Source organism: Petaurus breviceps, unplaced genomic scaffold (assembly GCF_028583685.1).
Source record: "Petaurus breviceps papuanus isolate PSGF00001 unplaced genomic scaffold, PetGlider_PUasm1.0 90633, whole genome shotgun sequence".
NCBI classification, from domain to species: domain Eukaryota; kingdom Metazoa; phylum Chordata; class Mammalia; order Diprotodontia; family Petauridae; genus Petaurus; species Petaurus breviceps.
This window is the reverse complement of record NW_027187293.1, coordinates 2,191,987-2,214,890: the sequence shown is the minus strand read 5'-3', so window position 1 is coordinate 2,214,890 and position 22,904 is coordinate 2,191,987. Positions and strand designations below refer to the sequence as shown.

The window sequence follows — 22,904 nt, the reverse complement described above, 5'->3', positions numbered from 1 at the left end:
TCTCTCTCTCTCTCTCTCTCTCTCTCTCTCTCTCTCTCTCTCTCTCTTTCTCTCTCCCTCTCTCTCTCTCTCTCTCTCTCTCTGTCTATCACACACACACACACACACATATTCTGGGCCCATAAGTGAACCACATTTTGAACAACTCAATAGTATATGACTTTAGAATAAGATTCCTTTTAGTAGAAAATTCCCTAGATTCCTCTATTTATTATAAGATTTATAATTATAAGATTTTGCAACTAGTAATTATGTACCATTACAATGGATACTGTTTCACAGAAAATTTGGTAATGATGGGTTTGGGAGTGTAGAGTTTGCAACTCACCATTCGGATGGCATACAGAATGTGGCCATAGCAATAGGCCATGACACCAACAGGCAACAACAAACAGCCAAGGAAGAAGAAAAGCACAAAGGAGGAATCATTGGGGTCTTTGGATTTCCAGTCCACTGAGCAGCCTAGTCCATGGATTTCCAGAGTGTATCTGTTCCAGCCTAGGAGAGGAGCTCCTGTCCATACCAATGAGTAAAGCCAGATGTAGGTTATAGCCCTCCAGGCCCAGGAAAAATTAATCACTTTGGCATGAACAATTCTATTGTAACGTTCATAGGCAAGGACAGTGAGGGTCATGATGGAAACAATTCCTGGGGGAAAAAAAAGAAAAGGAAGAACACGAAGAGGCCAAGATAAATGACAGTAATAACATCTTTATAGAGAAATCCTTAGAGTGGACAGAATAAACAGAATAGTAATCAACATTTGACTCCCCTAAATTTGAAATAATTTAGCTTCCAAAGAGATCCCTGCTTAGACTTACAAAAAAGTTTGCAATAATAGAAACTGCCAGGTGTGATACAAGGTAAAAAGAATGAGAAACCATTTATCATTTTATTGCCAACTGGAAACCCTGACATAGGAATTACAAAAGGAGATATTAGTTACTAAGGTTACCTATTTTTGTGCCCCACTTTGGCTAAAGCTGAATTCAGACAATGAAAACAGAGTTTCCTTGGGTCCTTTTTACTACTTGGTTGGAAAAATACTTCATAATATGGACTTGCTAATTGGATTCAAACAAAGTAACTTATCAAGATTATGATTGGCAAGCTAAATTGACTTAATAGGGGAAAACACTTCTGAAAGACATCAGTAATAATAATTATGTAGGTGATGGAATCCTAATAAAGTTGCCCCTGGCACCAATATTCTAACTTCCTTATAGGCCCCACTGAACAGCAGGCCCACTGCATCTACCTAGCCACTCACCACCCCTGCACCCACTCAATTTCCTAACTTCTTCATATATGCCTTACAGCTCACTAGAACAACAGGTATATCCATGAACTTGTATTTCTGTTTATTCATTCATTCATTCATTTATTTATGTAATCATTTATTTATTTATAGTTTACAACATCCAGTTCCACAAGCTTTTGAGTTCCAAATTTTCTCCCCCTCCCTTCCCTCCCTCCTCCCCAAGATGGCATGCAATTTGATATAGGCTGTACACATACATTCACATTAAACATATTTTCACATTAGTCATGTTGCAAAGAAAAATTATAAGCAATGGAATGAACCACAAGAAAGAAGAAAAAAACAAAAGAGAGCAAATAGTATGCTTCCATCTGCATTCAGACTCTGTAATTCTTTCTCTGAATGTGGATAGTATTTTCCATCATGAGATTTTGGAATTATCTTAGAACCTTGCATTGCTGAGAAGAGCCCAGTCTGTCAAAGTTAGCTCACAATGTGGCTATAACTGTATACAATGTTCTCCTGGTTCTGTTCCCTTCATTCAGCATCAGTTCATATAAGTCTTTCAAGGTTTTTCTGAAGTCCTCCTGCTCCATCATTTCTTGAAGCACAATAGTATTCCATTTACATTCATATACCACAACTTGTTCAGCTATCTCCCAATCGATGGGCATCCCCCTCAATTTTCAGTTCTTTACCACCACAAAAAGAGCTGCTATTAATATTTTTGTACATGTGGGTTTTTTTCCCCATTTGTATGATCTCTTTGGGATACAGGCCTAGAAGTGGTATTGCTGGGTCAAAGGGTATGCACATTTACAGCCCTTTGGGCATAGTTCCAGATTGCTCTCCAAAATGGTTGGATCATCATGGACTCATATTTCTCACAGAAACAGCAGGCATGTCCATGTGATGGGTTCCCAGCCACTGCCTGTAGCTAGCCACTGCCCCCAGACTCATTCCTCATATTTCCTACAAAAACAGCAGGTGTGTCCATACACTCAACTCCAACCATATCCATCTAGTCTCAGACAGGACCACAATACTCAGCCAATCAGAAAACAGCAGCACCAGGATTCCTGAGCAGGATGTGGACCCCAAAACAATAAGAAAGGACTTTCCCTAAGTTGGCACCTTTGCAGTTAGAGTAAAAGTTGTCCTTTAGGTGAACTTATGAAGTAGAGAGGCTTATAATATCATTATCATACATACATACTAATGGGTTTTTTTTGTATGCGTTGTGGGTAATCACATGTGCAGTTCCACTGTGGCTGGGACCCCTCTCCTATTACCTATGTCCTTGACAAACCCCTCCTGCCTTTTTAATATTCATAATTTCTCTTATGTAATTACATCTTTACCCCTATAAAAATCTATCTTGCTTTCTCTGAAGTTACTGCTTCCTCTTGGAACTTAGCCTGCTTCACAAGAGGCGTCAATCTCAATAAATGCCTATACCTGGGTTAGAGGTGGTCTGACTGAATTCTTTGAGACGGTTCCACCACAACACATCATGAAACGACAACATAGGTATATGTGGGGTAATTGTGGGAGTGATGCAACAGAAGGACTCACAGGAAGGATAGTCCCAAGATTTCTCATTATTTCCCACCTGAAGGCTCAGGATGCTGTCTTACTGAGACTTATCTTGCTCAGGCTCTCATTTAACTTGAAGGCTTATTTATGTTAGGTCAAGAGGTATATAGGAAACTTGTGTTTGCCTGGAGGATATAATTATAGGACATCTCTCTTTTCTGTGGAGCATTTAAACAGGATATTCGTCCACTGTGCCTCAACTCTCACTGAAAGATGGGCTGGTGGCATGTGTTCCACACTTTTAAGGACCATCATCCAGAAGTCTCAGCACACTGAAGTCCTGAATGAAGGACAGAAACTGGGGAGCCAGCACTCAAAGGTCAGATGTACCTGCTTGACCCTGTCTTCCTTCCTTTTTCCTTCCTCTCTAATGGCAAGTAAGATAGAATCTCTTCCAACTTCCCTTTCCAATAAATTCCAATGCCCAATTAAAAAAGAGATCAACGTCACCAAACTGATGACCTCTAGGACCTAGCCTTTTTGGCCATTTCTGTAGTTTGAAATCTCCTTGGAAATGCTCTCCTGGCAGAAGCTCAAAAGCCAAGGAGTTACAGTGTCTCAATTGTATGCAACTCTATATAGCCAATAGTGAGGAAGGTTAAGGGATCAGGTAAGAAGGGTGGTTCCCACAGAGAAAATTAGAGAGACCACAAGTAATCTAAACTTAAAGGGAGAAGAGGCTAATCTCAGGAGATAACTCCTTGCTATGCATACAGTATAAACTTCTAAAAGATTTTTCAATGAATGAATCAGTGGGGGAATCAGTCCCACTTCTAATCCAGTCTTCACAGCTATCATGCAACGTGGCAATCCCTGTGGACAAAGGGATAACTATCTCCACCACCTGCCAATCAGGTGCCACCCTCAAGGAAGGCCAGCTAGTTTAGTTGAAGCAGCGAAGCTCCCTGAGGGAGAGACTGGAGGCAGCATGTTCCAGGAGAATAAAACTGCTACCACCACCTTGACTACCATCTCTCTTCACACCTTAATGTAGACAGCTCAGGACCCTGACCCAAGAGCCTTGGAAACAAAGTGCCCGCCTTCCCCTTGCCCCCACACCTGCATCCACTGGACCTGCTTCCAATATGCCCCTCTCAGTCATCATTGAGAGGGAAAGTCATTGTGGAAAAGGGGCCTATCTTCCTCATTACCCCCATCAACAACTGCTAGCTGACTGCCACCATCAATACCCAAATGTGCAGATTACAAACCTTTTATGACTTAGTAAATAAGTACTAGATCTATTTCTGAGGCAAATGGATTTACCCAGGGTCATAGAGCTAGTAAATGTCAGGGATGGGATTTTAACCCAGAGTGACCTCCTTATTGAGTGTGGCTGGGTATTCAATGGCATAATTACAAAAAAAAAAATTGGTTAGAACATGGTCATCTCATTAATTTCAGTTCATTTACATTTATCAGCATTAAATTTTCCACCCAGGCACAAAAAATTAGTGTGAGTGAACACACTGCCTTACAAATTAGCACTTACTTTTCATGTACTCTTAAGATTAGAGCAAAGAAGGAAAATAGAGTTTCAGCTTTAGCATTTTATTCTTGCTTGTTTTTCTTTTTTAGTTAAAAAAGAGGATTTTGGATAGCAGAGGTATCAAAGCACAACCAATATTGAAAATGCTGAATAACTCATTCACTATGGCAAGTTACCATGAATCTATTAAGATGACAGATAAACTCTTTTGAACAGACCTCATTTTGTGATAGATGGATTTGTTCTGTATCATTATAGCCAAAATACATGTCAGCCCCACTAAAATATTCTCTAGGTCTATATAACCTGAGATAATTTTACTTTTAGGCTACAATATGACATATATGACACCTTTAAGTTATTTCCTTCATTCCTTTCTCTTTTTCTTTTCCCTCCTGCTCCCTTCCATTCCTTCCTTCCTTCCTCCCTTCCTCTCTTCCTTTCCACTATTCAATTTCCAGAACTACCTGCATAACATTTGTTAAGTTATTCTATGATGTTGATCTCAGTTTCTTCACCTCTAAAATTGAGAGGGTTAGATATTTCTTGGTTTTTATCTTCCATCTTTTTAAAAAGATTTATCAGATCAGCTACATTAAGCACTGTATGTATATCAATGTGAACCTAAAGAAGATCTATATTGGTACAGGGATTTCCTAAAACTAATGAAATCTCAGGTCTATTCCCTGCTCTTACCCCTTATTAGATCAACTGTTCTTCTTGCTACAGTCTTTTTTTTTTTTTGCTTTTTTTGGAGGGGGGAAAGTAGGGCAATTGGGGTTAAGTGACTTGCCCAGGGTCACACAGCTAGTTTTGTGTTAAGTGTCTGAGGCTCAGGTTTGAACTTATGTCCTCCTGACTCTAGGGCTGGTGCTCTATTTACTGCGCCACCTAGTCACCCCTCTTGCTACAGTATTTGCCAGAATAGGCCAATGAATAACTGATATGAGATCTGTTGAAGGGATTCTTGTTTTGGCATGGGTTGAACAGTCACAAAATTTGAGAATTGAAATGGACCACAATGTCCATTCAATCCAACACATACTAGAAGAGAATCCCTAGTATAACATATCCAAAACAGGACCACTCAGCCCCTGTTGGAAGACCACTAGGAGGGGGAAGACATTACCCCTTGAGCATTGTGTTCCACTTTTGAACACCTCTAATTTTTAGGAAGTTCTTCCTTATGCCAAGCCTAACTTTGTCTCTGTGCAACTTCTGTCCATTGTGAATGGCTCTGTCCTCTAGGGCCAAATGGAACAAATTAAATCCCTCTTCCATATGATAGTCTTCCAAATATTTGAATATAAGCTACTTTGTGCCCCATATCATCATCTCCACCTCTATTCTCTAGGCTAAATATATTCAGTTTCATAAAGTCATCTTCACAGGATATGGACCACTTGATCAGAGATTTCCTAGCCATGCTCACCCTTGGCAAGTCATTTAATCATTTAATCTTTCTAAGCTTCAATTGATGTAGTGCATGACTTCTAAGGTTCCTTCCATCTCTAAATCTGTGCTCCTATGATGTCACAGTCCCTTTATTCTGGTTGTCCTCCTCTGGAATGATGACATTCTGTGACCAAATATTTTACAGTCCTGGAACTGTTAGACACTTACTGGTTTATAAAGTTAATTTGTACATAAATTATCACTTGAAATATATTCAAAGAACTCTGCATTTCTCACTTTTACTGTGAAACACATAGCACTGAAAATTGATTATAACAGCCTAGTCATTCTAGATCATTTTTAGTGCAATATAGGAAAAAATTAGGAAGGTATAGAGCAATCACCTTAATTAGAATTACACACTCATTTTACTAGTTGCACAGAGGAGGGTCATAACAATTACCCTATATATTTTCCACTGGACATTTCATCTAGAAAGATAATAAATTCAAATGCATATCTTTACATGAGAGTTGTATGTGCCTTGGATGTAACTTGCTGATAACTGTGACCAAAGTTCTATTCCAGTATATCACTGTGTGTCTTTATGGAATGAATCGCAGATTTGGAACTTAAAGGGAACTTAGAGGCCATCTAGTCCAATCCTTTTATTCAACAGGTAAAGAAACTGAGGCTCAGAGAAGCTATTTTACTTGCACCAAATCACACTAGTATGTGTCAAAGAGGCAGGATTTGCACCAAGATCCTCTGACTCCAGAGCCATTACTCTTTCCATTGTATCATTCATACCAGGGGAGTTGAAGGGTTGTTGGGTGAAAGGAAGCCTAATGTAATAAAAAGATCCCTGTACTCCCAGGGAGTTAGGAAACCTAGGTTCAAGCCCAGGTTCTACCATTTACTAGTCACACGTCCTTAGGCAAGATACTTAATCTCTCTGAGTCTGAATATCTTCATCAGCAAGAGGAGGAAATAAGCATTTATTAAGCACCTACTATATGCTAGGTACTCACTTTACAAGTAGTATCTCATTTAATCCTTATAACAGCCTGGGAAATAAATTCTATTACGTTTTCATTTTACAATTGGGGGAAGTGAAGCAAACAGATTAAATGACTTGCCCAGGTCACACAGTTAATAAGTATCAGAGGCTAGATTTGAACTTTTGTGATTCCAGTCCTAGCACTAAATCTACTGCTTTACCTAGCTAGCTGTAAAATGAAGGTAACCATGCCTTCTTTATAGCACTACTGCAAAGATTAAATGAGATGATAAGCTTTACAAACATAATTTAGAGCATTATATAAATGTAAAGGATAACAATGGTCTGGGAACAGAGTTGCCTTTGTTAGGATTTGGGATGGTAGAGACATGGGTTGAAGAAAAAATTGGTAGTTACTAGGGTTTTAGATATTCATAATAAGGCAACCCAAAACAAACTAGTCTTTTTTTTTTTGCTCTTTTCTCAAGGAACAGTCATTTCCCCTTTCTCCCACTAGATGGCAATATTGAATAATTTACCTTCAAAAAACGGACACCATGGTCTTAGCAGCATTCCCAAAATAATTTGACCACAGAATATTTATAGGTTTAACATACACAGATGCAACCAAAAAATGTTGGCCTGGTGGGGGTAAGGGGGGAGGTTGGATTATGCAACACCCAGAGGGATCAAAAGCGAGGGTTGAGGAATTAGGGGGCAAAGGTAAATTATAAGTCTTTTTTTAATACCAAAAATGACATGTAATAAATATTTTCACTACATAGAAAATTGCACATTTAGTATTCTGAAGATGAATGAAACTTACACTTTCTCATGATATCCCCAATTACACTGCATAGAATACCAGGATTCTGTAGAACATAGCTTGGACTAGAGTTTGTGGGGTAGATTTCTATAATCCTGGAATGATCAGGATCCTGGGAAACATGACAAGGAGTTTCCAGTGGGCAATGGAAACACTGCATTTTAACCTTCTGGGTTTGTGTGTGTGGTTAGTTACCACTGGATGGGAATTAGGAAGGTAGGTTAGGAATTCCACTTGACTTCCCACCGATGCCAGGTGATATTCATGCTGACCTCTAGGAACTACCAAATGACCTAGTACTTTTGCCTTTAGCAAACACTTACATATCTGGTTAGAAGGGCTAGATGTTAATCTCTCCCTGTAGTGGTGTCACCAAAGCAATGATCTGTTAATTTTTATAAATTAATTTTATAAATTGAATTTTTATAAATGCTATAAATTAAACATAATATAAAAATTAAATATAATATAAATTAAATCAATATAAATTAAAAATCTAAAAAGCAACCTTGAATTGGAAATTAAGTAGCATGAATTTTACAATTTGCTCCACTTTGGGGATCCTGTGCCTCAGTTTTTGCAATGGTAAATGGCATGCTAAAATAATGACCATTGGCTTGATATGGAGCAAAAACATACTTCCTCAGACTAGGTTGGAAAAGCTCTTTTAAATAGTTGGAAAAATGTTCACATATTTATTTCATATATTATATGTATTTTAAGAAATGCAGTTGCATTGCTCTTAAGTATATGCTATCACTGGAATTAGGTTAATATTGCCTAGCAGTTCATGGGAGGTCTGATCGGTGCTGAGTATGGTGGGGCTGTTATCTATTAGGAAGGAAGCATAGCATGGTGGAGAGAGGCAAGAACTTGTTGGCATAAAGACTTGTTTCAGATCCTTTATCAGACAGGTACTAGCTATGAGGACCCAGGCAATTTGCCTAACCAACCTATCTTAGCCTCAGTTTCCTCATCTGTTTTATGTGTGTGAGTATAACATATATATGTGTATGTATGTATCTACTTCACAGAGCTACTGTGAAGATCAGATAAAAAAAATATATGTAAAGTTTTTTTCTAAGTCTCAGATTGCTATATAAATGTTAGCTATTATTATTGTTTTTATTATTACCTCCCATGTTCAGGATCCTTCTGAATTATTAATTCAGCCCAAGGTCAGATCAGCTCCTTTAACATCCTTTCTCTTTTTGTCATTCTACTTTTGGCTCCTAGTAACCGGTTGGTTAGTAATTCAGCTATCATTTATTAAGTGCCTACTATGTGCCAGGCCCTCTACCAAGTACTGGGACTACAAAGAAAGGCAAAAGGCAATCCCTGCTCTCATGGAGCTTTCAGTCTAAAAGAGGAGACAACATGCAAACAACTAGCTTCAAATTCTATCTATCTATCTATCTATCTATCATCTGTCTCTCTGTCTGTCTATCTGATAAATTGGAGATAACCAAGAGGGAAGGCATTAAGATTAAAGAGGACTGGAAAAGGCTTCTTCTATAAGGTAGAACTTTGTTTTTTTATTAGTTTATTGATTTTTAGTTTTCAATATTCACTTTCATAATTTTTAAATTTTCTTCCCCTCTCTCCCCTAGAAGGTTTGCAATCTGATATAGGCTTTACACATACATTACTATAAAACATATTTTCACAGTAGTCATCTTGTATAGAAGAATCAGAATGAATTGGAGGAACCATGAGAAAGAATAAAAACAAAACAAAACAAAGAAAATAGTCTGTTTTGCTCTGCATTCAGACTCCGCAGTTCTTTCTTTGGCATTTTCCTTCATGGGTCCTTTGGGATTGTTTTAGGTCCTTGCAATGCTGAGAAGGGTTAAGTCTATCAAAGTCAATCATTTCACACTGTGGCTGTTACTGTCTACAATGTTCTTTTGGTTCTGCTCAATAAGGAAGGACTTTACTGAAACTTGAAGAAAACCACATGTAGCGGCAACCACACTGACATACCCAGGATGGCTGCTAGCACAGGTTCTTAGATCTACTTTCCTAGGAAAGATAGCTATATAAGAGGGTGAACAATCCTTTTTTTTAAAATTACATTCACTAGTTCAGGGGAAAAGTCAGCATCTTGAACTTCAGAGAAAATGCAAACAGAAAAATAAAGACCAACAGACAGGGCTCTGACTGGCTGAATCAAAGCAATATTGCTATATACTTTACATATATCCCTGGATCAAGACAGCCTTTACATCTGAGCAGTTGGGGAGCATACGGCCACTCAGGGTCTTGACCAGAGAATCACAAGATCCTTCTCATAAGCAAGCCCCCAAAGCAAAATATCAATTCTCAGTATATATAGACATCTCAGAGCCAGAAGGCACCACAACCTGAAACTCAGTGCCTAATTAGAAATTAGCAAAAGGTGTGAAAGCCTTCCTACAAGCAAGCCTCCCCTAAGCAGGCTTCCTTTAATGGGCTCTACATGAGGCCTATTAATAGGCAGGGAAGATCTTAAATCCCATTAACATTACACCATGGAAACTAGGAGGCTGAGATGAGGTAAAGAGCCTTGGGAGAAGGAATGGGAAAAGAGAGAAAGACTGAATGAGAAGGGAAAATAAAATGTATAGGTCATTTGGGAGAGTTTTGACTAGTGCAGTAGAGCAGAGGTTGAATTTGAGAAGAAAAAATAAATAGGAGAAATTGAGGAAATTTTTAAGGAGAACCATCTCTAGTTCCAGATATTGGTCTGGATTTTACTTCTTTATTGAAAGGACAGTATACAGGATAAAAGGAGATCAAGGATGATTAGGGAGTAAGATGTGAAGAGCAAGATTCAAGAAGAAAAAGGAAGAAATAGATGGCAAGACAAGGCAATATAAGTGAGAAAAGGTCGAACAATTGGAGAATTAGTTAAATTGATCGTATGGATTGTTGAGTGGAGAAAACTGATAAAATGCATAGGAAACTTGGTGCCAGGTGACATAAGGCATGCTGCTGAAAATAAGAAAAGGAAGCTGAGTATATTTGCCAAGGTATTAATAAATTATTACTAACTGTAAAGGATATAACAAGATGTGTAGGGGTGAGGTTTAAACACCTAAAATCTCAACCAGTAAGGAGAGTAGGAGAAATGCTACAGTGACTTGAATCAAGTGTGCAATGTTTATATTTCTGTCACAGTTGCATTATTATCATCTATTTTATAAATGCAGAGTGATCTTGACCTAAGTCAAGGGACTAAAAGAATGCTTCATAACACTTTGGATTGTTAGGGACAATGAAGGATTCCCAGAGGAAACAGAAGTGATGATTCAGTGGTATAAAGGGGAGATCTGATGTAGAGGAGAAGAAATATGACCCTTATCAGGATGTTTGGAGGAAGGAAATGAAAAAGTCAGTCATATACTTACAACTTAAAAAAACAAAACAAAACGGATTTGTAGGTCTTCCTAAAGGTTATAGAGCTGGATTCTTGGAGACAGCTCTTCTTCCTCCCAAAAATTGATATAGTAGAGTCACAGAAGCTATCAGTAAAGGTGAGAGGAAGAATCCAAAAGTTAGGGTAATTGGTGATTACAGCACTGTTCAAAAGTACTGAAGCAGCTATTGTTGACCTGATAAAGAAATTAGAGATGTCTATTTTCCTGGGGTATATTTTCAAGACATAACATAAAATCTCCTAAGACATTAAAATAGATGACTACTACTTAATTCTGGTAATTACGTGGACATAAATGATACTACTAGAAGGGAGCTCAAAAGCCTTGTCAATGAGTATAAAGTCTTGGGCAAGAAACCAAAGTCCTAGAAGCTGAGGTTGTTTTTCTCACTGTTATGCATTAAAAACAAGGAATACAGAAGAAAAAAAATTTATGTGAGAAGTGATTAGCTTGCTGAGAAGATAGTGTATGAAAATGGGATTTGAACTTCTGGATCACAGCCTAAAGTATAAGGATGGCAGATTTCCTTGCCAGAAATAGAATGCACTTCACAAAGACAGCTAATAAAGTATTTGTCAAGTATCTTGCAAATCTAATCGAAAGAACTTTAGTGAATGATGGGGAAGGGGGAACCCTTCTTATGTATATCTCCAAAACTAGATATATCATAGAGAGTAGCTATAAATAAAAAAGATTAGCAGGTGTGATATGCCAAACTTCTCAGGAGACAAACTCCAAGAAAGGAGTCAGTGACAAATTACTTTATGGCAGGTACTTATACATAAATATCTAAAGTATAAGCAACAAGCAAGAGGGACTTGAAATCCTAATGCAGGGAGGGAAATTTTACCTCAAAGATATCACTGAAACTTCATGAGATCCATACTTTATTCAAGAGACGAGAGGTAAAAATATCTATTAGGGTAGTATTGTATATTAAGAAGGCATATTCACAAATGAAATCCAAGAATCAGAAGAGAGAAACAGATTCCCAAAAATTTGGGTTATGGTCAAGAGAAATAAAGGACATTCTCTCCCCTCCTCTCCCCCATTGGAATATACTTTAGACCACTCAGACAGAAAGAGGTCATAGATAAGGAGTTTGGGAAGGATATCACAAGCCTGGCAAAGAGATATAATATAGTAATAACGGAGACTTTAATTATTCAAACATCTGCTGGAGCTCATTCTTCTAAAAGCAGAGCAGCAAATAGCTTTTTGACTTGCCTTAATGATAATTCCATCCCTCAAAATCTAGAGGAGTCAACAAGGGGAAATTCTAGCACAGTGGCTGGCATTTAGTAGTCAATAAATACTTATTGACTGACTAGTCTAAATCTGATTCTAAAAAAAGGTAGGAAATGGACTTTTAGAATTAGAAATGATGAGAATACTGCAGGAAAGTGACTTACTTCTTGGAGTTTCTGATACAGAAAAAGGGAAATTTGGGCATAGTCTGACACCCACACTAGATTTGGAGGAAATAAATTTCAAAGAGTTCAAAGGAAGGATACAGAGGATCCCACAGACTAAAATTCTACAGGCAGTCAGTCCAGGAGAGATGATCAGGAATCAAATTCTGTAGAAACAAAGGGAAATGATTCCAAAAAGGATGAGAAAATGGGATTTATTAGAAGAAGCTAAAGCAGATACATAGGGAACTCACCAACCAATTTAAATTTAAAAACAAAAAAGAGAAAAGAATTAGACAGAAGATGGAAACATCTATGCCAAATAACAAAAGCATGTTAGGATCCTGGAAAATTAGTGTCAGGTCTGATAATGCTTAGCATAAGTAGAGGTTGTTAAGAGAAACTGGCAGCAATTCAGAAACTATATTGAGCTAAAAGGTGATCAAAAAAGGGATAGGATTTTTGCTTAGTGTGGATGGAATGATGATAATTCAGAACAGAGAGCAAACAAAAGTCTAATTTTGCTTTTGTTTTCTCTAAGGAGAATGGCCTTTCCACTCAAGTGATAGAACAATAAAAACAACAATAAGGTTGACAGAATGCTAACATCTAAAATTACTAAGGAGATTGTAAGAGAGAAGCTAGTTGTCCTTCTTAAATTCTCATCATCTAATCCTAATAAAATACATGCTCTGGTATCGAATGAATTGATAGAAATATTTGCTGAGCTACTACCAGGAATATTGGAATGATTAAGCATGGAAAACAGGAGAAGTGCCACAAGATGCAAAAACTGCCCTGATTTTCAAAAAAGGGAAAAGAATAGAATATACAGACTATAGAAGTCAAGTGTGTTGACTTTAATTCCTAGGAAAATTCTAAAGACAGATAACTGAAGATATGGCAAGTGAACATCTAAAAAGGTGGTTGGTAACCTAGAAACTACCAGGAAATGGTGATTACAAAGAACCAGAATGGCTTCATCAAAAATAAATTGTGTTGGACTAAGCATATTTCCTTTTTCAAAAGGATTACTAAACTGATAGATGAAGGGAATGCTGTAGGTATACTTTACCTAGATCCTAGCAAAAGTTAAAGAATCTCATACTATTTTCTTGGAAAAGATGGTGTCATGGGAACTCATTAGGTGTGTGAATGCAAAGTTGCTAATGTTTAAATTGCTAACTTTTTTGTGTCACCTTGACAAGAGGTCTCCAATAGAGTACCCCAAGGATCTGGATTAGGCTTTGTGCTCCTGAACATATTTACCAATAGTGACTGATAGAAAGATGACATGCTCATCAAATTTGCAGATGATTCTAAACTGGGTGGGATAGCTAACACTAACTGGATAACTGAGTCAGGATTCCAAAAGATCTTGACAGGGGAGAACATTGTGCTGAATCTATCAAGATGAAATGAAATCAGGATAAATGTAACGTTTTACAATTGAGTAAAAAAAAGTCAACTCCACTGGTAGAAGATAAGAGAGTCATAATTTGGGTAGCAGTTTGAAAAAAGAGCTGAAAATTAGGGTACTAAGCTAATGTAATCTTATCCTACATTAAGATAAGCATAACTTCCAGGAATGAGATGATTTTCTCACCATAATATACCCTTGTCACTTCTCTTTTGGAATATTTTGTTCAGTTCTGGATCCCCACAGTTTAAAAAAGTCATTGATAAGCTGGAGAGTGGCCAGAGGAGGCCAACTAGAACAATCAAGGGCTTTGAAGTCATACTATAAGAAGATTTGTTGAAGGCAATGAGATGTTTAGCCTGGATAAGAGAAGCCTTTGGGGTGGAAGGAGTTGGGGGAAGGAACATGAGAGTTGTCATCAAATATTTTAAGGGTTGTCAGATAGAGGAGAGATTAGACTTGCTCAACTTGGCCCCAGAACCAGAAACAATGAGTACAAGTTGCAAAGAGGCATATTTATCGTTGATGTCATGAAAAACTTCCTAACAGAAGTATCAAAAAGTAGAATGAATTGCCTTGAAAGGTATTGGGTTCTTCATCAGAGGCTGGGTGGACACTTTTTTAGGTATGTTATAGTGGGGATTTCTTTTGTATATGTGTTGAACTAGATGGCTACTGACATCCCTTCCAATACTCAGATTCTGTTTTTATGAGTCACATGAAACTCTCTTAAATACTCAATGGGACCTGTAATCTCACCCATTCATGTGGAGGTTCCATCATTGGCCAATGATATCATTCATAGAGTAATCATGACTTTCCATCCCGTGTGCTTCTTTTTCAATCAATTAATCAATCATCAGCGTGTATTAAGTACCTACTATATAATAGGCGCTGTACAGGGCACTTGAGATAACAGATAAAAAAGCTGTTCCTACTCTCATGGAGCTTACTTTCTATCAAGGGGGACAATAAGTAAATATATAAGTATATATGAAATAAATATACAGAAAGGATAAATACAAAATAAATGCAAGGTAGTTTAAATACAGTTAGGGAGGGATAGCACCAGCAGTTGGGGAGGTCAGGAAGAGCTTCCCTACATTCTTGAGCTGTGTCTTGAAGGAAGAGCAGCATCCAATGAGATGGAAGCTTCCTTCTATTAGGCTAAACATCTCCTGAGCTTCCCCTCACTCTGTACCAGATTTTAAAATGGATAGTCTTGGTTACCGCTTCCTCTTAGCTGATAAGAATTAGGTCTAGAGTAAGTTCTCCTTTTCCTTTCCTCAACTTTTGAGAGAGGAAAATGTTAGCAAGTCAATTAAAAATCTCGGAAATTGGGGCGGCTAGGTGGCGCAGTGAATAGAGCACCGGCCCTGGAGTCAGGAGGACCTGAGTTCAAATCCAGCCTCAGACACTTAACACTTACTAGCCGTGTGATCTTGGGCAAGTCATTTAACCCCAATTGCCCTGCCTTCCCCCCTCCAAAAAATATCTAGGGAATTCTCTGCCTTTAAAGGAGTATCAGATAAATGAAACTTAGCAGATATCCAGGTAGGTAAAAATCAAGCCTCCTTGACACTCTATCTTGCCTCTGTGTCAGCTGCATTAGGAATTCACTGTCCATTTTTATTTCTTAGTATTTGCTATTTGGTTTCATTGTACTATGGTATCCCATTGCATTTACTAGCCTGGTGAAAATGTTGGGATCTTAGGTAGATCTCTAGGATTCATACAACAAATGAGGACATCCAGCTGGGTTCATGGTAAGAATACAGATTTTCATGGAACCACTAGAGATTATATAATATCAGACTTGGTTAATTTATTGGTTAGCTTTTTTTAACCTTTTTTTGCTTTTTATTTAGCAACTGGATGGTTTTATCCACCCACTAGAGGTTTATACTAGCAACCTGATGGGGCTAGTGGAGATGCTTAACTGGAGGAGAGCACCAGCAGTGTAGGAAAGTCTGATCTGCTAAGAGGAATCATGTACTGAGGCCAGTAGGAGAAAGGAGAAAAGAAGCAACCAAATAAGGGGACTAGAAGGGCAGTAAAGATCAAGGCTGGAACACAAGTTAAGCCTTGAGGAACTGAGTCAGTGTCCAAAATAGTCCAAGTCAGAGATAAGGCAAAGTTGACAGATGCAGATGAATAGCGAAGTAAACTTTTTCCCTACTTTACCCTTTGGTTCTCCAAGGGGCAGTGACCTACCAAAGCTGGGGTCTGACAGATAACATTTTTGTTTCTCCCTCATTTTATCCTTACCCAAATGCTTTCCACTGTCCTCAGTCACTCAGTAAACATTTATTAAGTGGTTATTTTGTGCCAGGCACTGTGCTAAACCCTGGGGATAGAGAGAGAGGCAAAAACAGCCCTTACCTACAAAGAGCTCAGAAAAGAGTTGGGGGAACATAACATGTAAATAACTAGGGATATGCAAGATATATAGAGAATAGATGAGGGTAATCCTAAGAGAGAAGGCATTAGCAGCTGGTGATGGAAGGTGGAGGAGAGGAGAGACAGGGAAAGGTCTCTTGAAGGTGGTAGGGTAAACTGAATCTTGAAGGAAGCCAGGAAAATTAAGAGGCAGAGTAGAACAGAGGGAGCATTCTGGGCCTGGGGCACAGTCAGGAGAAAGGTATGAAAATAGGAAATGGGTAATAGAATGTAGTATTCAAGAATCTACAAGGAGGCCAGTGTCAGTGGATCACAGAGTGGGAGGAGAATTTTAAAACATAAGAAGACTGGAAAGGCAAGACTGGATTATGTCATGAAGAACTTTAATGTTAAAGGAGTTCAATTTTTTATCCTGGAGGTAATAGGGAGCCACTGGAGCTTATTGAGCTGAGGGGTGACACATACTAATACTTTAGAAAAAAAAGTCACCTTGGCAACTGAGTAGAGGATGGATTCGACAGGGAAGAAATTGGAAGTAGGGAGATGATTTAGAAAGGTTATTGCAATAGTCCCAATGAGAGGTGATTTTGAACTAAGATTGCGGATGTGTAAATGGAGAAGAGAACATCTTTGAGAGAAGTTATAAAATGTATAAATGACAAGACTTGTCAACAGATCAGATATGTGGGATGAGTGAGAATGAGGCGTTAAGGATAAAACCACAGTTACAAAGGGGTGGTGCCCTTAACAGTAATAGCAAATAGAAGAGAAAAGAAGGTGTGGGGAGAAATAGAATGACTTCTGTTTTGGATGTGTTGCATTTGGGATTCCTATGGGACATGTAGTCCAAGATGTCCAAAAAACAGTTGTTGATTTGAAAGTGGAGTTCAGGACAGAAACTAGGGCCATAAATATATCTAGACTTCGGAATCATCTGCATAGAGATCATTTTACCCAATGGATCTGATGAGGTCACCAAGCAAAGCAGTGTAAAGCAAAAAAGAGTAGAGGGCCTAGAACAGGATCCTGAGGGATTCTTGGGGTAAGTAGGTATGACATATCTAGAAAATCAGCAGAGGAGATCAAGAAGGAGCAGTCAGACTGACCGACGGAGTCATACTTTCTTTTGAATGTGATGTACTCTTTTTAAAATTTATTTTTAATTTGTGGAATAAAACAAGTATTTCTATAACAGAATAATAAAAAGATGATTACACATGAAACTGCAAATCTATTATGTATAACTTACTGTTCCTTTTAAATATATGATAAAGTTATTGTGTAAATGTTTTTTTCTTTTTTCCCCTCCCTTCCAACCCTGCCTTGAGATGGCTACCATTAGACACAAATATGCATAGATATATTCTCCACTGCAGGTATCATGGTATAATGGAGAAAGAGCAGATCTCTGTGTCAGGGGGACAAGTTCTGCCTCTGATTAATACTGTTTGTGTGACCCTGAGCCATCAGCATGTATTTAGTGCCTTAGGTAACTCTCTACAACTATATGTTGTAGAAAAAAAGTGTGACTTTCACTGGTGATATTAATAATAATAGTTAGCATTTATATAGTTTTTTAAGTATTGAAAGATGCTATAAAAATATTTGTTATATCATTTTATCCTCACAGAAACCCTGGTGCTATTATCACCATCATTTTACAGATGAAGAAATTGAGGCAGATAGGAGTGGTGACTTCCCCAGGGTCACACAGCAAAGGTTAAAGGTAGGATTTGAACTGAGAGCTTCGGCAGAGCTCTTTCCACTGTGCCCCCTAGCTGATCCAGTAGTTTCCTCACCTGAGAGCTCTTTTTTTTTTTTTTTAAAGCAATCTGGGTTAAGTAACTTGCTCAAGGTTACATGGCCAGTTATTTCTGGGTGTGGTGCTGAGTGTCTGAGCCCGGGATTTGATCTCCAGGTCGTCCCAACACTGGAGCCAGTACTCTTACTCGCTGAGCCACCTGGCCGCCCCTCTGAGAGCTCTTTATATTAAATTAATTCATAGATTCAGTCCTTTTCTCTAATCCCCTTGGGGGACATGGCCTGCTGAGTTTCAAATCAAGAAGAACCTGAAAACTTGGGTTCAATTCCTGGTTCTGAAATTTATTAGCTATTAGCTGTGTAAGTCACATACATTCTAAATGCCTCAGGCAAATCACTAGGTCTTTTCCATTTTAGTATGAGTCACAATTTCATGAAGTTTTTCTCTCCTTTATGAGGCTGCTTTTCTCTGCTTGTTAAAAGGTCTGGTCCACTCTATTTCCTATGCTATGCATTTTATAATGACATCTGAGGCCCTAACTAATGTTTGCAATCTTCTTTCTAATTTGTTTTTTCTGTGACTTATTAGGCACCTCTTTCATTGTCATTCTTCTTAGTCTGGCATATTTGATGTTTTCATTCTAAAAAAAAAAAAAATCTGTGTGCTTGTCTCCCTTCTAGTCGTCTCTTGTTTAAAGCCCTGAGCAGACTGATAAGCCTCCAGCAGAACATGCTGTTCTTTGTTGTTCAATTGTCTCAGCCATGTCTGACCCTTCACAGCTCCATTTGGGGTTCTCTTGGCAAAGACATTGCCATTTCCTTCTCCAACTCATTTTACAGATAAGGAAACTGAGGCAAACAGGGTTAAGTGACTTGACCAAGGTCACATAGCCAGTAAGTGTCTGAGGTCAGATTTTAACTCATGAAGATGAGTCTTCCTAACTTCAGGCCCAGCACTCTATCCATCATGCCACTTAGGTGCCCCTTATATTCTTTCTAGTCCTCATGCAGTGCATTTCATGCCCAACCAGGAGCCCAGTCCAGGTCATCATTCAGAAAGCCAGATCCTGTTTTAGACACTGTCTCCATAGTCAGCTCGTTACTTTCCCTATCTTTCTCTTCAGACATCCCAACCTTTCATTTGAAAACAGAGATAAAAGCATCATTTTTATGGTCTTTAGCCTGGCACTTCATAGGCCCTAAAATGACACTTCAGACTTCTTCTGCAGGTATTATTGATTCTCTACTAATAATAATAACTTGTATTTATATAAAGATTCAAGGTATATAGAACACCCCCCCAAAAAAAACCTTGAAAAGTGTTACCAATATTATCATTTCTATCTTACAAAAAAGGAAACTGAAGCTTATGAAAGTTTTGACTTGCTCAAGTTCATACTATTACTAATTGCTTGATGTAAGGTTTAAACTCACGTTTCCTGATTCTAGATCCAAAACTCAATATGTGTGTATGTGTGTATAGACACACATAGACATATATATATATGCATACACAAATGTTGATGTGTATGTGTGTGTATGTAGGTATATATGCACATATATATACACATCCATATATATGCACATACATACATTCACATAAACACACACATATCTCTTTGTTATTCCAATAGTAGATATTCAAGTTAAAGCTTATATATTGTCCTTTCAGGCCTTCATCTTCTTTAGGTACACCCCGGAGCACAAAGCTCTCCTTGACAATGGCCTGGCCTCTAGCACCTTGCTTTCTTGGATCTTCTCTTCCAGAAGTAAGATGATTTTGGCCTTCTGTTCCTCCTATTTCTTTTGGGTCTTCTTTGCAGGTCCAATACTCTCTCAGTAGGGTGCATAGAAGAGAGCATGGGGGGAGGGGGGCTAGTTGATGCAGTGAAAAGAGCGCTGGCCCTGGAGTCGGGAGGACCGAGTTCAAATATGGCCTTAGACACTTAACACTTACTAGCTGTGTGACCTTGGGTAAGTCACTTAACCCCAATTGCCCTGCCTTCCCCCTTCCAAAAAAAAAAAAAGAGGAGAGCATTGGACTTATAGTCAGGAGAGAGCAGAGTTTAAATTTTACTTCTTACATAGATTTACTATGTGGTTCTATGCAAGTCACTTAGCTTCTTTGGTCCTGGGTTTTCTCATCTGCAAAATGGGATTGATAATATCTATAGGACCTATCTTACAGGGATAAGAATAAAATGAGATAACATATGCAAAATATTTACATATCTTAAAGCACTATACAATGTCAACTATTATTATTATTATTGAGAGACAGCCTGACATAGTGGGTAGAGAGCTGGCCTTGGGGCCAGAAAGACCTGTGTTGAAGTATGACACTGAGTAAGTCACCTCTCAGTACTTGGGGTAAGATTTTAAGTTGATGAGAAGGTTGTTCAGTCATTTCAGTGATGGTTGACTCTTCCTGACCCTATTTGGGGTTTTCTGGGCAAAGATACTGGAGTGGTTTGCAATTTCCTTCTTTAATGCATTTTACAAGTAAGGAACTGAGGCAAACAGCTAGTAAGTCTCTTAGGTCAGATTTGAACTCAGGAAGATGGGTCCTTCTGACTCCAGGCCAAGGACTCTATCCACCATGGCACCTAGCTGCCCACAATGAGAAGGTAGTGGCATGTATTGATAAAGGGAGTATCCCTGATACTCCATATTAATGAAATCACAAAATTACAGGTCTGGAATCTATCCCCCTTGCTTGCTGTTGGTATGGTACAGTACAACAAAGTAGGGATCAGGCAGCAATTGTCAGACTCTTATCATATCACATCGAAAACATACAATTTAGGAGGATAGCATAACTTCCTGGCTGTGGTTAAATTGTTTATATATAATTAGATACCTCTAATGTTCTTGAAGACAATTTTAGTAGGTAAATATTGTTCTTTGAAATTTGTACATTGTTTCTTTGCTTAGTAAACTCCATGAAATTTGTACATTGTTTCTTTGCTTAGTAAACTCCATGATCCTAATTATATTGGAGAATGTAAATTTTACCATAGCCTATATATAAATAATAGAAATTTCTAAGTAATCAATGCTAAATTGATAAGGCTTTCCTGTGCATAGATTAAAAAATGTTGTTTTGTTATTTTTCTCCATGATATGATCATTTTATGGGTTGGTTTCTCCCCCCCCAAAAAAAACCTACATGAATGAACCCTTCTTACACAATCAGCCTTCTAATTGGGAAGTGCCAACTAAGATATTTTTCAATATAGCATTTTTTCATTGAATTTATTCGACTTAGCAAAATTTTATCCAAGTCATAGCTTATATTTTCAGCTCATGATCTTCTCTCCCCTGTTTTCTTTCTCAGTTATTTTCCCTTGAAATCATTTTAATCTCTCATATATTTAACACAGGAAGATTTAGCACTGAAGGGGATCCATCATAGCACAAAAGTTAAAACTCTTTGTATGGAATCAAAAATGTGCTTTCAGGTAAGAAGCTTAATGGGAGAGATCTATTTTTGGAAATCAGGGGGAAATGCAGCCAACTATATTTCTACAATAGTCTTTATATTTTAATAACTGAAATCTCTTGACACATCAGGGAAAATCAACTGCCAAATCAGAATGGCTCAGTAAGGTAATAAGTCACATAAAAGGGTAATAAGCTGGAAGAATCCTTAGGTAGCATCCACATTATACAAATGAGGAAGCTAAGACCTAGGGAGGTTAGTTGGCACAGTGGATAGAGGGCCAGACCCAAAGTTAGTAAGACTCATCTTCCTGAGTTCAAATCTGGCTTCAGACTCTTACTAGTTGTGTGACCCTGGGCAAGTCACTTAACCCTGTTTACTTCAGTTCCCTCATCTGTAAAATGAGCTGGAGAAGGAAATGGCAAACCACTCCAGGATCTCTACCCAAATGAGGTAACAAAGAGTCAGACATGACTGAAAAAAATGACTGAACAAGTTTACACAGGAAGTAAGCATCAGAGCTATGGTTTAAAACCCAGGTTGCATCATGCCAAAGAAAATACCCTATGCAATAGTCTATGTAGTCTATAGTCTAATCCTTCTTAGAGGCAGTGAGGTAGCATTGCCAAACTTGAAATCAAGGGGGCCGGAATTTGATCTTCACTGCTGATATTTCCCGGCTTTGTGACCCTGGGCATGACACAAAACTGGTCAGCCATAGCTTTTTTATCTATAAAGTGAAGATAATAGTAACATCTACCTCACAAGTTTGTTGTGGGGATCAAATGAGGTATGCGAAAAGCACATTGTAAACCTTGAACTGTTATGTAAATGGGAGCTGTTATTAATAGCTATTAAACTTCACCTTATTCAACTCATCCCAATGATTTTAACCTGAAGAGAACTTTGTGGATCCTGACCTTGTTATCCAATGTGTTCGCTATCTCTCCTTACTCTGCAAATGTGAAAAGTATGTCACCTGTGCCTCTGTCCTGGTTATTGATAAAAATGGTAACACTGTGCCAAGCACCAGTTGAGTCCTTATCCACTATTTACATCTCTCCATCATTTTACAGGAAGAGCATGACAATCTTTTCCCATTTTGGTTGTTGGTTAAGCCTACCACATTTCCCAGAGCTAGCAGTTTAGTAAATCTGAGCCCCCCCCCCCAAAAGCAAATAAGATGAATCAGGCACGACTAGCTCTTGATGATGTGATATGAACTCTTTGTTATCACTATTTCATTTCCTAAATGTTCACTTAACAGTCTCTTTATAATAATATGTCCTAGAATTTTACCAGGAATAGAAATTACGCTCAATGGTCTTTAATTTGCCAATTCCATTGTCTTCTCATCTTTTGAAAATTAGTTGCACTTTTCCCATCTCATGGTAGTATTCCCCCATAGTCATTCATATCAGCATAGTAATGCTGTCCTAGCAGCCTATAACCAATATCTACATTAAATATATATTTATTTGCT

General features: G+C 38.1%; 1 protein-coding gene across 1 annotated transcript in view; it reads right to left on the bottom strand.

Moving 5' to 3' along the window:
- Window positions 1–22,904, bottom strand: part of OPN3 (opsin 3) — a 59,021-nt gene that overhangs the window by 8,503 nt on the left and 27,614 nt on the right. Inside the window, exon 2 of the mRNA XM_069064478.1 lies at window positions 329–648. Coding sequence (XP_068920579.1) covers window positions 329–648 — 320 coding nt within the window. The remainder of the gene's footprint in view (window positions 1–328; window positions 649–22,904) is intronic.